The 14066-nt window shown below is 42.4% G+C and overlaps 3 protein-coding genes across 13 annotated transcripts in view; 2 read left to right on the forward strand and 1 right to left on the reverse strand.

The window, feature by feature from the left end:
- Positions 1 to 13018, reverse strand: part of HADHB (hydroxyacyl-CoA dehydrogenase trifunctional multienzyme complex subunit beta) — a 44771-nt gene extending 31753 nt beyond the window's left edge. The window contains exons 1-4 of one of the 11 annotated variants that reach the window (XM_063623935.1): positions 12843 to 13018; positions 6994 to 7157; positions 3531 to 3605; positions 3377 to 3421 (exon numbers count right to left, since the gene is read on the reverse strand). In XM_063623935.1, the coding sequence (XP_063480005.1) occupies positions 3377 to 3421; positions 3531 to 3597 (112 nt within the window). In that variant the 5' untranslated portion in view covers positions 3598 to 3605; positions 6994 to 7157; positions 12843 to 13018. Of the gene's footprint in view, positions 1 to 3376; positions 3439 to 3530; positions 3606 to 6993; positions 7158 to 12343 lie in introns of all 11 variants that reach the window. The other 10 variants (XM_063623938.1, XM_063623936.1, XM_063623940.1 and 7 more) reach the window with 10 other exon arrangements.
- The window catches only part of ASXL2 (ASXL transcriptional regulator 2), a 555729-nt gene that overhangs the window by 23868 nt on the left and 517795 nt on the right, over positions 1 to 14066 (forward strand). The gene's annotated exons all lie outside the window — the stretch shown is intronic.
- HADHA (hydroxyacyl-CoA dehydrogenase trifunctional multienzyme complex subunit alpha) overlaps positions 12931 to 14066 on the forward strand; it is a 55820-nt gene continuing 54684 nt past the window's right edge. Inside the window, exon 1 of the mRNA XM_055252970.2 lies at positions 12931 to 13303. Coding sequence (XP_055108945.1) covers positions 13237 to 13303 — 67 coding nt within the window. The 5' untranslated portion in view covers positions 12931 to 13236. The remainder of the gene's footprint in view (positions 13304 to 14066) is intronic.

Here is a 14066-nt window from a genome sequence, read left to right on the forward strand (position 1 = left end):
AATTTTTTGTATTTTTAGTAGAGATAGGGTTTCACCGTGTTTGCCAGGATGGTCTCCATCTCTTGACCTCGTGATCCGCCTGCCTCGGCCTCCCAAAGTGCTGGGATTACAGGCGTGAGCCACCACGCCCAGCCACAAGTGGGAAGAAATCTTAAATGACATCATGCACAAGGGCAACAGGTCCCAGTAACATCTAACGTTGTGGGCCTTAGTTAGGGCTGCTTTGGCCCTGCTCTACACAGAAGAGCCTAAAAAGAGAAGGGAAGAGGAACCATCGCCTACCTTACCACCTCCCCCTTCCTTAGCCCCGCCATTACTGGGTAAAGGTGCCACAGAGGAGACAGAGGTTTTTCCTGAGCCCCCTCCCCCAATAAACTGGGAAGAAGACAATGGATATACTACAGTTATGGGACCCTGTCTTAGGCAAGCAGCATTAGAAGGGGAGCTCTTGGCTGGGCGTGGTGGCTCATGCCTGTAATCCCAACACTTTGGGAGGCCGAGGTGGGCAGATCATGAGGTCAGGAGATCGAGACCATCCTGGCTAACATGCTGACACCCCATCTCTACTAAAAGTACAAAAAATTAGCCAAGTGTGGTGGTGGGCACCTGTAGTCCCAGCTACTCGAGAGGCTGAGGCAGGAGAATGGCGTGAACCCAGGAGACAGAGCTTGCAGTGAGCCGAGATCGTGCCACTGCACTCTAGCCTGGGCGACAGCGCAAGACTCCATCTCAAAAAAAAAAGAAGGGGAGCTCTTAGCCTTCCCAGTGATGCAAGATCAACAAGGCAATCGGGTACATGAACCCATTACTTTCAACACTTATAAAGTAATAAGAAAAAGCATTAGAGAAAACAGAGCCACTAGCACATTTACGAGAGGATTGATTGAGGCCATAGCAGGCAACTACCATATGACCCCTTTCTAATAATGGCCAATTATGTACTCAATAGTCACCTAAGGACTCTCATTCTGCCTCATGTGCACACTGCTCCTAAGCACATCAAAATTTGCTCAAGGGCAAGACAATACAGCTCCATTTTATATATTCTACAGTGCTCTGGGCACACAGCAGTAATGAATTATAAGAATCTGAATTGGGAGCTAAAATATCTGGGTTGTAGGCCTACTCTGCCACGATTTTCTTATTTGCAAATATTAGAGCTGAACTAGATGACCTCAAAGGCTCTGACCAACTCCAAAACCTACAATTCAATGGCTGACTGATATACATTCTATACTCTTTAAAAACAATTAAAATCAAAAAGATAATAAAAGTGTCATATATTATACAACTATTATACACGTGTGTATATATATACACACACACACAGAGATAGACATCTATACATAGACATACCATCAAATCAGTCAAAATTTCCATCAGACACATTTCCAGTCCATCAGATGACTAAAAACATCCATAAATTCTGTACCCCTCTATTTTAATTCCTTCATCTTAACAGCTCTGTCAAGAAGAGATATTCACACGAGCTTCAAGAGGAATTAGTTATAAAATTACTGTAATCTTCAAACCAGAATGCCAGTTAAAACAAAAAAAAATTACTGCAACCTAAAACCTGCTCAGCACAGGCACATGACTGCTTCCTCCCTCAAATCAGCTGGCCACTTCCCATTGTTTTATCACGTGCCTTCTGGGACCACTATCATCATCAGCGTTAATGCAAGTTATTTGTGGGACACTGTGTTATATTTGCAGAACACCATGTTACACACTGGGGATACCAAAAAGTTAAAGACTCACAGGGCTTTACAATACAGTTGGGGAGACATAAACATCAGAAACAGTTACAGAGCAGTATAAGGAATAGTTTAAACACCAGCCAGATACATGGTTTCCTCTGCTGGTATTCAGAATGACCTTCTCCCACTTGGCAAGGATCAGGTCTATTTGTGTGACTTTGCAAAGCAAAGACCTGGGTCAACATTAGAATTAGGCAAAAGGCAAAACAAGACAGACAGGAATTATTTATGGGGCTACTACAAACCTATATTCTAGTTAGAATGTAAAGGCCGCAGGAAATATATTTGTTATATGACAACATGAAACTTCTCTAGTTGGGATTAGGCAATAATAGAAAATTACCATATTGCACTTATAGTGAATTTATAGTTTTTAAAGTACTTTGAGATATCTCATAACTATATGAGGCTGACAAGACTAGACTTATTATATATTTCTTTCTTAGATGAAGAAACCAAGCACAGGGAAGTAAAGTGACCAGTTCAAGGCCACACTGACCAGAAAGAGGTATAGCTGGAAGAGAGTACAGGTCTTCTGAATCCTGGGAGCCAAATCCCAGGATTGTTTCTTTCTTTTTTTTTTTGGAGCCGGAGTCTCGCTCTGTCACCCAGGCTGGAGTGCAGTGGTGTGATCTTGGCTCACTGCAAGCTCTGCCTCCTGGATTCAAAGATTCTCGTGTCTCAGCCTCCCAAGTAGCTGGGACTACAGGTGTATGCTACCATGCCCAGCTAATTTTTGTATTTTTAGTAGAGATGGGGTTTCGCCATGTTGACCAAGCTGGTCTCAAACTCCTGACCTCAGATCATCCACCTGCCTCAGCCTCCCAAAGTGCTGGGATTACAGGCATGAGCCCCACACCCAGCCTAGAAGGTATTTTTTCTATTAAGTTATTATACAAGTAGAAATACCATAATAAAACCAAAATCAAAGGCATGGGTCAATACAGAATCTAGGCAAGGAGAAAAATGTTAAGAATTTGTCAGGGTGTTTTTAGCACTAGCTAGTGAAGATACAAACCTACAGCAGATTCTACAAAAATCTGCAATAAAGAAGCCTAATTCATTGCGTTTACTAAGGGTGTAAATGACCATATAAAATCAACACATTTCCTTACTCTTTCATTTCATATTAACTAAACAACTTTCTGTTATTAACTAGTTCCTAATCACTTCTATTTCAGGAATGGGCCCTCTTGCACATAGGAGAAGAAGATATTCATCAATAGAGAAGCATTTCACAAATTGCAAATTTAAAAAGTTAACTTTTGGTTCCATAGCAGGTCTCAAGAGCATTTGTATGCCATTCATCTCCAGGACGGACAGCAAGAGGATAAACAAACTGACCAGAGAGGTTTATGGAACCTCCATGACTCCAGCAGGTTCAAATCCCAGAAAACAGCCTCCCATCAACATCCTCAAGCCTAATCCTAAATAATGTAGTATCATTACTGATTGGCCCTATAATTTTTTAATCTGAAGGCAACAGAGATGTTCATGTTGCTCATAAAAAGGGGAGAATTAGCAAATTAGTTTTGGTTTTTATTCAGAGTTCACAAACTACAGAATCTGGAATCTAACATTTAAATCAGAAATGTTTATTTTACAAGTTACTGTACCTGGGGCAGCTCGTAGCTGGGAGGAACAGCTCAGAGGTCTTATGGCTGGAAGACAAAATAAACTGTTTACAAAAAGCAATACCATTCAGTATCTGTGCAAGATGTTTATAAATCCAAATCCAATCTCTAAAAATAAAAAAAATAATAAACTTACAAAATCTGAGGGCCCATTTTGATGTAGTGGGAAGATTTTTAAAGGGGTAAGTCAAGATAGTAGTCATTCTGGAATCTAAAAAGAGAAGAACAAAAGTATATCCTGGATTAGCTGAACAATTTGTAGTTTACATTGTAGTGTATGAACTCTGATAACCTCATCCATGGCTACTAGAAAACATTAAAACTTAATCTTACCAACTATTCTTCATCCAATAACATTATTATGATAGGAACATCGATATGGCTTTCACATTGTACCAACCACTATTCTAAGCACTAACCATCTAATCTTCACAATGACCTACAAAGGAGGCATGATTATTACATCCTTTGTAAGAGATAAGGAAATTGAGGCATAGTAGGATTGAGTGACTTGCCAAAAGACCTACAACTAGTGAGTGGCAGAGCTGGAATTTTTATTTATTTATTTATTTATTTATTTATTTATTTGAGATAGAGTTTTGCTCTGGTTGCCCAGGCTGGAGTACAGTGAGGCAATCTTGGTTCACTGCAATCTTCGCCTCCCAGGTTCAATCGATTCTCCTGCCTCAGCCTCCCGAGTAGCTAAGACTACAGGCACGTGCCACCACGCCCGGCTAATTTTTTGTATTTTTAGTAGAGATGGGGTTTTGCCATGTTGGCCAAGCTGGTCTCAAACTCCTGACCTCAGGTGATCCATCGCCTTGGCCTCCCAAAGTGCTGGGATTACAGGCGTGAGCTACCACACCAGGCCCAGAGCTGGAATTTGAACCCAGGGAGTCTACCTCCAGAGTGTGTGCTCCTCTCCTTTAGGGTCAAAGAAGCAGAGAGACTGCTAGGCATGATAATAAAACCATTAGTATTAGTTTCATGATTCTGAAGGCTGTACTATGATTACGTAGAATGCTTTGTGGAATGTTTGTATCTGAAGGGAATACACACTAAATAGGGATGGTGAAGCATAATGTCAGCAACTTACTCTCAACTGCCACTAAAAAAAGTTTGTAGTACTGCACTTGCAACTTTTTTCAAAGTTTGATACTGTATTGTTTCAAAACAATAAAAAGTAAAACATATAATAACCCTATATATTAAAAAATATGTAAAATATATTAAGTACTTCCCCCTACCCCCCAAAAAAGACTAAATTTCTAACAGTGAGTTCCTACAGATCACTAAGGAAAATACTAGCAGACAAATAGGCACAGAATATGAACAGACCACAGAAAAGGAAATACAAATGGCTCTTAAATATATGAAAAGAAGTCCAATTTCACTCATAAGAAGAATTCAAATTAAAACCACACAGATATAATTGTCTGTCAAAGTAGCAAAGATTCAAAGGTTTGATATATACTCTGTGTAGGTAAGAGTATGTGCAAATAGATATTCTCACATACTGCTGCCAAGAAAACTGGTGCAATCCATGGGGAGGGCAATTTGGTAATTATCCATGAAAACTATAACTGCACCTAATGTTTGAACCAGCAATTCTACTTCCATGAACTGACTTCATGGATATTACTCACACACGGGACATGATCCATATTGTTACTGTAATAGTCAAAAATTAGAATAACCAAAAAATAGGAAAATCAGTAAGTAAACCATGCTACAACACCCCTGTGAAATACTATGCAGCTGTAGAAGGTAAGGAAATGATTATGCACCAATTCGGAACCATTTTTAAGCTATATTATTAAGTGAAGAAAGCCAGATGCAAAATAGCTGTACAGCATACTATCATTCATGTTAAAAGAGGAAAAATATTATGTACATTTCCTTGTATCAGTATAAAATCCCCCTGGAAGTATAATAAAGACATTAAAAATAATTGTTGGCTGGAAGAAAGGGAACTGGGTAACTAGGGGTCGGGGTGGAAGACTTGTCATCACACACCTTTTATAATTTCTTAATTTTGAAGCATGTTTTAACTAAAAAAAAAAAAAAAAAATCAAAACCAAAAAAACCCACAAGATTTACCAACAAAGACTTTCCCAGCCAGCCTCCAAGTTGCCCCCAAATAATCTCTACCTCTTGGTATTCACATCCTTGTCTAGCTGCCTCCCTCTCCATATCACAGAATGTATAAACCAAAGAGTATGTTACAAGTAATGGTATGCCACTTCTGAGATAGGCTATAAGAGATACTGCAGCATCTGTCGTGGTCTCTCAGCTCACTCACTATGAGAGAAGCCAGGTGGCATATCCTGAGCAGCCTGATGAAGAGGCTCCTGTGGTGAGGAACTGACGCCTCTTGCCAACAGCCATGTGAGTGAGCTTGGAAGCGGAGCCTCTAGCACAGGCAAGCTTTCAGCTGACTCCAGCCCTGCCAACATTCTGACAACCACCTCATGGGAAACTCTAAATCAGAGCAACCCAGCTAAGGTGCCCTTGATTCCTGACCTTCAGAAACTATGAGATGGTAAGCATGTATTGTTTTAAACTGCTAAATTTGGCGGTAATTGGCTACACAGAAATAGATAATACAAAAACTTTAAGGTTTAACTTCTCTTGGGTCTTTAGAGACTAAAAGAAGGATGTCCTATAGTTTCCGAAAAGAAAAAAACAAAACACATGTTCCAAACATGTGGACTGGAAAGAGATGGAGAAGCCCAAGCTTTAGGATCACCAGCCTAGTTCAAAGGACTCTGGCCAGAGAAACACAAAGAGGTCCATGAGAGAGGCACCATTCAGAGGCTACTTACAATGCCACAAGGGTCTGGGATACAAGTTCCCTTACGTAAAGTTCATCTTGAAATAAAATTTATGAAAATAGTCAAGAAAATGTTGAAAAACAAAAGGGGGAACCTTGTTCCAATAGATAACAAAACTTTCTAGGCTAGGCACAGCGGCTCATACCTGTAATCACAGCACTTTGGGAGGCCGAGGTAGGAGGATTGCTTGAGCCCAGGAGTTCGAGACTAGCCTGGGCAACATAGTGAGACTCTATCTCTACAAAAAATACAAAAAACTAGCTGGGCATGGTGGCATGTGCCTGTAGTCGCAGCTACTCAAGAGGCTAAGGTGGGAGGAGCACCCGAGCCAGGAGTTCGAGGCTGCAGTGAGCCATGATCACGCCACTGTACTCAAGCCTGGGTGACAGAGTAAGATCCTGTCTCAAAAGAAAAACAAACAAAACACTTTCTATACAGAACCAATAATTAAAACAGAGCAGCTCTAGCACAGGAATAAACGACATTCGTCAACAGAACAGGATGTAGCAGTTCAGAAGCAGATCCATATATGTAAGAATTTAGTGTATAATAAATACAACACTTGAATTAGCTGAGAGAAATTATTCCATGAATTCACTGGGAAAATGGCTAAACATTTGGAAAAAATTTTAGGTCCGTAGCTCACAGCAAAAACACAAATAAATGCCAGACAGATTAAATATTTAAATGTATATATTTTAAAAATATATATTCTAACTATAAAAGTACTAGAGGAAAACATCAGAGAATATAATATATACATACACGCACGCGTATATATTTTTTAGAGACAGGGTCTTGCTCTGTTGCCCAAGCTGCAGTGCAGTGGTATGATCATAGGTCACTGTAATCTGGAACTCCTGGGCTCAAGGGGTCCTCCTGCAGCCTCCTGAGTAGCTAAGACTACAGGCACATGCCACCATGCCTGGCTAATTGAAAACAAACAAACAAAAAAAAAAACTTTAGAGACAGGCTAGTCTCAAACTCCTAGCCTCAAGTAATCCCCCTGCCTCGGCCTCCCAACATGCTGGGATTACAGGCATGAGCCACCATATCCAGCCTCAGAGAATATTTTTATCACTTAGATGGAGAAGGGATTTTAACATATGGCACGAAACCCAGAAGTACAACAGAAAATAATAACTAATAGATCTGATCATATAAACATTCAAAATATACACATAGTAAAATATACTAAAATCAAGTTAAAAGGCAAATAGATTCAGAGAAAATATTTGTAACATGTAAAACAGAAAAGGATACCCATAATCCATAAAGAACTTGTATAAATCATAAGAAAAACAGGGCCAAGCGCAGTGGCTCATGCCTATAATCCCAGCACTTTGGGATGCCCAGGCGGGTGGATCACCTGAGGTTGGGAGTTTGAGACTAGCCTGACCAACATAGAGAAAGCCCGTCTCTAATAAAAATACAAGATTAGCCAGGCCTGGTGGCGCATGCCTGTAAGCCAGCTGCTTAGGAACTGAGGCAGGACAATTGTTTGAACCCGGGAGGTGGAGGTTGCAGTGAGCCAAGATCATACTATTGCACTCCAGCCTGGGCAACAGAGCGAGACTCCGTCTCCAAAAAAAAAAAAAAAAGAAAGAAAAAGAAAAACAGAAACAATCTATCATGGAATCTGTAGTTTGTACTCTAATATCCATTCCACCCAATTATGTAGCTGCTGTATGTGGCTTACATGGGACTGAATCCAGCCCAACTCCAGGGTTTAAACCAATCAGAATAATCTCATTCTCTCTGCCAAGATCATTGATTCAGGTACCAAGGCCTCAAACAACCATGAACGGTATTGCCTTGACCACTGGTATTGGTATGTGGATGGTTTCATCAGTTAAACACTCAAGTCTTCTGTCTATAATTCTGGAACACAAATCTTTCCTTCTGAGGCCTGACATGGCTATAGCAATTTGCAAACATTAACAAAGCTAGGCTAAGATAGAGCTAACACCAGACAAGCAGAAGAGTATGGAGCTGAGAATCCTGGAAAAAGAAGAGTCCTGGCCAAGTCCCATCTGAAACCCACCCTCCCATTGTGCTTTTCAGTTCTGTGAGCCAATAAATCTCCTTTATTTATTTATTTTTTTTGAGACGGAGTCTCGCTCTGTCACCCAGGCTGGAGTGCAGCGGCGCGATCTCAGCTCACTGCAACCTCTGCCTCCTGGATTCAAGCAATTCTCCCGCCTCAGCCTCCCAAGTAGCTGGGACTACAAGCGCACCCCACCACACCAGGCTAATTTTTTTTTATTTTAGTAGAGACAGGGTTTCACCGTGTTGGTCAGGTTGGTCTCGAACTCCTGAGCTCAGGCAATCTGCTCTCCTCAGCCTCCCAAAGTGCTAGGATTACAGATGTGAGCCACCATGCCTGGACGAATAAATTCCCTTTAAGAAGCCAATTGGATTTGAATTTTCTGTTATTTGCAACTGAAAGACTCCTTCCTGATACATGACCAAAAGCAAGAATGAGAACACAAGCAATTCACAGAAGAAATTAAAATGCCAAATAAACAAAATGTATAATGTTCAACCTCATTAACAAAATGTTGTGTTTTTTTTTTTTTTGAGACGAAGTCTCACTCTTGTCCCCCAGGCTGGTGTGCGATGGCGCGATCTCGGCTCACTGCAACCTCCACCTCCTGGGTTCAAGAGATTCTCCTGCCTCAGCCTCCCGAGTAGCTGAGACTCCAGGCACGTGCCACCACGCCTGGCTAATTTTTGTATTTTTAGCAGAGACAGGGTTTCACCATGTTGGCCAGGCTGGTCTCGAACTCCTGACCTCAGGTGATCTGCCCGCCTCCGCCTCCCAAAGTGCTGGGATTACAGGCATGAGGCACTGCGCCCGTCCATGTTTTTTGTTTTTAAATTAAAGCAAGGTATCATTTTGTGGTTTTCAGATTGGCAAACATTTAAAATATGGTTAATATATAATTCTAGTAAGAATGCATCCAACTAAATAGGCACTTCCATACACTAGAAGACATGTAAAATGCTAAGGCCTTTTGGGATGACAATTTTGTAGTTATAGTGAATTTTTGAGTTCAATAATGCCTAACCTATAGAAATATTCAAAATGTGTGTATAGCATATATAGGTCTCTAGCCTAAAGAAATACTCCAGGTGGGCCAGGGGTGGTGGCTCACGCCACTGAACTCCAGCTTGGGAGATAGAACGAGACTCCGTCTCAAAAAAAAAAAAAAAAAAAAAAAGAAATACTCAAGGTGTTCACTATAGCACTGTTTATATTTGTGGAAAACTGGAACTAATCTAAATACACATCAGTAGGAAACAGTTAAGTAAGTTATAGTATAAACACAGCATGGAATACTGTTTGGCAGTTTGCAAAAGAAAATGAAACAAAATGATGTACATGTATATATACTGACATGGAAAAATGTCCATAATATATATTAAATGAAAAAGCAAGCTACAGAACAATGTGTATTAGAAATTAGAATAATAGATTAGAATAACTGGAAAATAGGGAAATGGGTAAGTAAACCCTACTACAACCCCCATTTTGTGACAGAAAGGGAAAGAGAAAAGAAAGTCCATGAAGCTATGAGTCTAGATATGGAAGGGATAAAGGCTTTTATTTAATATTCTTCTGTTCTCTTTTTTTTAAGATAAGTATTTTACTTATGCATAATTCTAGCTTTATTTAAAATCTATATATACTGTTGTTCCTCAGTATCCATGGGGGATTGGTTCCAGAACCCCCCTCAGATACCAAACCTCAAGGATGCTCAAGTCCTTTACATAAAATGGTATAGTATTTATTTGCAAAGAACCTACACACATCCTCATGCATACTGTAAATCATCTCTAGACTACTTATAATACCGAATGCAACGTAAATCTATGTAAATAGATGTAAATCTATGTAAACAGTTGTTCTGCTGTATTGTTTAGAGAATAATGATGAGAAAAAAAATCTGTACATGTTCAGGACAAATGAAAGCATTGTAGGCCTAACTACATTTTCACTCAGACATTGGTTGAATCTGAGGATGTGGAACTCACAGATACCAAGGGCCACTGTACATCAATATCTTATATAAATATATACAAATATACAAATGCATTTTTAAAAGTCCAGAAAAATACACATCAAAATGTTAAAAGTAGTTATCTCTGGGTGGTGGAATTACAGATTTTCTTTAGACTTTTCTGTAGTTTCTGAATAAAAAATTACATGGAATATGTATTCCTTCAATAATTAATAAAAAATAGAGATTTCAAAAGTAAGAGGGACTAAGCAAATTACCCTATAGCAGAGTTGACCTTTCTGTCATTTGCTAAGCTTCAGAAAACAGAAATTTTGACAAGAATATTCAAAGCATGGAAACTCCAGGGTAGGGTAGGGTAGGATCGGGTCGGGTCGGGTAAGCCTGAGTAAGATGTAGAACTATGGAAAGATACACGAAGCTGCAGGCAACTGGGAGCAAGGGAAAGAAAGAAGGGTCTAAGCAAGTAATGAAAGCACAAGCAAGATGGGGTGGCTCTAACAGCTCATTATTACAACTTTAAAATACAACGTAATGGTTAAGAGAACTGACTAAAGCCAGACTACGTCCAAATTCTGACTCACCCTAGCTGTATGACTTTAAGCCAATTACTTAACCATATAGGACGCGCGCGCGCACACACACCCACGCACGCACACACACACACATGCACGAACCACTTAAACCAGTGCTTGATACACAGTTAGGGGTATACCTGTGTTTGCTATTACCAATAGGGGTGGTGATACAGATGTACTGTTTCCCTCTATATAAACCACTGGACTAAAGTGCTTAGGGATCAAAGAAACATTATAACATTTCTGCCCTGATGGAGCTTAGTTTTGTAGAGAAAGCACAGGAAGCAAAAAAAATGGAGCCAAATGAGTGATCTAAATCAGGGATTGGCAAACTACAACACATGGGCCTCTAGCTAAAAATAGTTTTTCACATTTTTAAAGAGTTGTAAGGCCAGGAATGGTGGCTCACACTTGTAATCCCAGCACTTTGGGAGGCCGAGGTGGGCGGATCACCTAAGGTCAGGAGTTCGGGACCAGGCTGGCTAACATGGTGAAACCCCGTCTCTACTAAAAATACAAAAAATTAGTCCGGCGTGGTGGTGTGCGCTTGTAATCCCAGCTACTCGGGAGGCTGAGGCAGGAGATCAATTGAACCCGGGAGGAGGCTGCAGTGAGCCAAGATCGCGCCATTGCACTCCAGCCTGGGCAACAAGAGCGAAACTGTCTAAAAAAAAAAAGTTGTAAACAAAACAAAACAAAAGAAACAATATATAACAGAAACCAAAGTGATCCTGCAAATCCTGAACTATTTACTGTCTGGACTTTTAACAACAACAAAAAAATTTACCACTTCTTACCTAAATAATAAGTGTTACATGCAGTTAGGTGTCGAAGAAACCATTACATGGGCAGGAGGCAGGCTCCGAACTGTAAAAACCTTGTAAGATTATCAAGAATCCTTTTTGCGATTTATTCAGAAGTGGTCAGGTCATCCAGTTTCTGCTTAAAGTGCTCACAGTGATGAGCACTCACTATGTAACTTCAGCTTTAAACAGAAACCTCTCTACTCTGTTTCTATACTCCTCATTTCAGTCTTAACTTCGATGCCCCTTGTTTCCTGTCTTGCAGAGCTGTCAGTCTGGCGAGTAGTGAGACTCAGACTTATGTCTGAATGCTAGCTCTGTCATAGACTAGAAAGTGTATATATTCTAAGCTTCCCCAACTTCATCTAGAAAATGCAAATGATAATAATTTGGGGAATATGAGGACTAAACAAAAAGGTATGAAGGTGACCAGAGCACAGCAGGCTCTCAATATGACTTCCTTTTGAAACCAATCACTTTATTCCAGGACTCCAGCCCATCTTTCCAGCACAAAAACAGCTACCATGCAATGAAGAACTCTTCACTATGAGTTAGTAGACTTAGGCTCCAGTCTTATTTCTACTACATGTGGCCATGGGTAAAATCACTCTCTGATTCGTAGGCAGTTTCTTCACCGCTTAAGTGAGTTGAGGTGTGAACGACCAGATAGATAATCATTCAGATCGGAAAACCCCCGAGAGCACAGGATTACCTGGATAACCGAGCGGGATAGAGGATTGTCTCCGTTCCTCCCACACTCAAGCCCCGAAAGGTCACCTGACCTAGTCTTATTCTTTACAGCAGAAATCGGGCAAACCCATGGCGCCGTCCACAATCTCTATAGACGCCAACCTGGGTACAGGGGAAGCAGGCGAAAACAACACACACTCCTACACAGACCAGGGTTACATTAAGGCCGACGCCCACACACGCCCACACACACACCCAGACTTCGTTAACTTGCGATGATAAATTAGGGCGCAGGTGACACCACTGTCCCGAGCTTCAGCTGGAACGCTAGTCCAAGTCACTGTCCTAACTGCAGCTAGCACTGCCGACCTTGTCCGAGGAGGAGTTTCCTTCCGCTCCCTCAACTCCGACTCTCCCAAGGAGGGGAGGGAGCCGGGGGCACCGGCGACACTTGCGGGGAAGGAAGTGGGATCTCGCCTTTGGGAAAGCCCGGGCGGAGAACTGAGGGCTCGCCGTCTCACCTTGGCTGATGTGCGCGCGGACTCCCACTCGGAGAAAGGTTCAGGCCCAAGTGCCAAGGCTCTGCGGGACCAAGGGGCGGGTCCTGCCAGAAAGGGCCCCTCACCCCGCGGACGGTCAGGGCCTTTCTTCAGGGCTGCCCTCCGGCCGCCTGACTGGAAAACCAGGCACTCCGCCCCCTCCTCTCCGGGTCCCCGTTCTCCCCCGGAGAAAACGACCTTTCGGCCCTGTTAGCCAGGAGCGAGGCGCAGGGCTAAGGGGCCGACGGCCACTCGGCGTCTGCGTTTTAGTCAGGCAGTGCGCCAGGCGCCTGGCTGCCAGACTACGGGAGGAAAAGTCCTCCGCTCGGCCGCACCCGTTAGAAGCGCTCTCCACTGCTGTCCTCTTCAGCTCAACATGGTGGCCTGCCGGGCGATTGGCATCCTCAGCCGCTTCTCTGCTTTCAGGATCCTCCGCTCCCGAGGTGAGGCCTGGCCAAGGGCATCCCAGACCTCCGGGCAGAATTCCTGCGGGGACTGGGGTGGCCCCGGAGCCGCGTCTCCCTTTCGCTGCCGCCTACCCCAGCCCGGAGACCCAGCCCTCTGTGGGGATACTGCCCTGGGACCCCGTTTCCCGTGATCTTGTGAAGGGACTGTCACTTCCCCTGTCACGACTCCTGCGGCGATTTCAGGCTTCCTAACTCCCAAACTTTCTGAGTCTGGTGCCACTCGTTCTGTCACCTTTCCGCGGGTCTCTTGCGTCGCACTTCTGGGCTCAGGCCCCTCATATTTTCTTGATCTGGAATTCCAGGAGAATCGGGATCCATTCTGTCGCATCTTTGTGGCTCCACAGCACCTTGCTCCGCAACAAGAGCTGTCTTCAAAACAGCACCTTGCCCCGCAACAAGAGCTGTCTTGGATGGGATTAATCAGCCTTGCAGATCACTGCTCCTCCCTGCTCGGTTCCCGCAAAACCATTTTTGTGCTTACTACCCCATTCAAGTAGGGAGCTCAACTCTTGCAGTTTCAGTAATGCCAGTGTGAACGTATAGTATTTTGAATTTCAACGGGAGGTTCTGCAACTTACTGGAAGGCACACTTTTAAAAATACACTAATAGCTCTACCTTAAGGAATAAAATGTTAGATCGTTCTGAGAACGATTTCTAATCTGATGATTCCCAGTCAGCCTGTAGTAGCTAGTGTTTTTTCCTTTTCAAACTGACAGTGAAAGGGTTAAAGTGGGTGGT

Source organism: Symphalangus syndactylus, chromosome 18 (assembly GCF_028878055.3).
Source record: "Symphalangus syndactylus isolate Jambi chromosome 18, NHGRI_mSymSyn1-v2.1_pri, whole genome shotgun sequence".
Lineage (NCBI taxonomy): Eukaryota > Metazoa > Chordata > Mammalia > Primates > Hylobatidae > Symphalangus > Symphalangus syndactylus.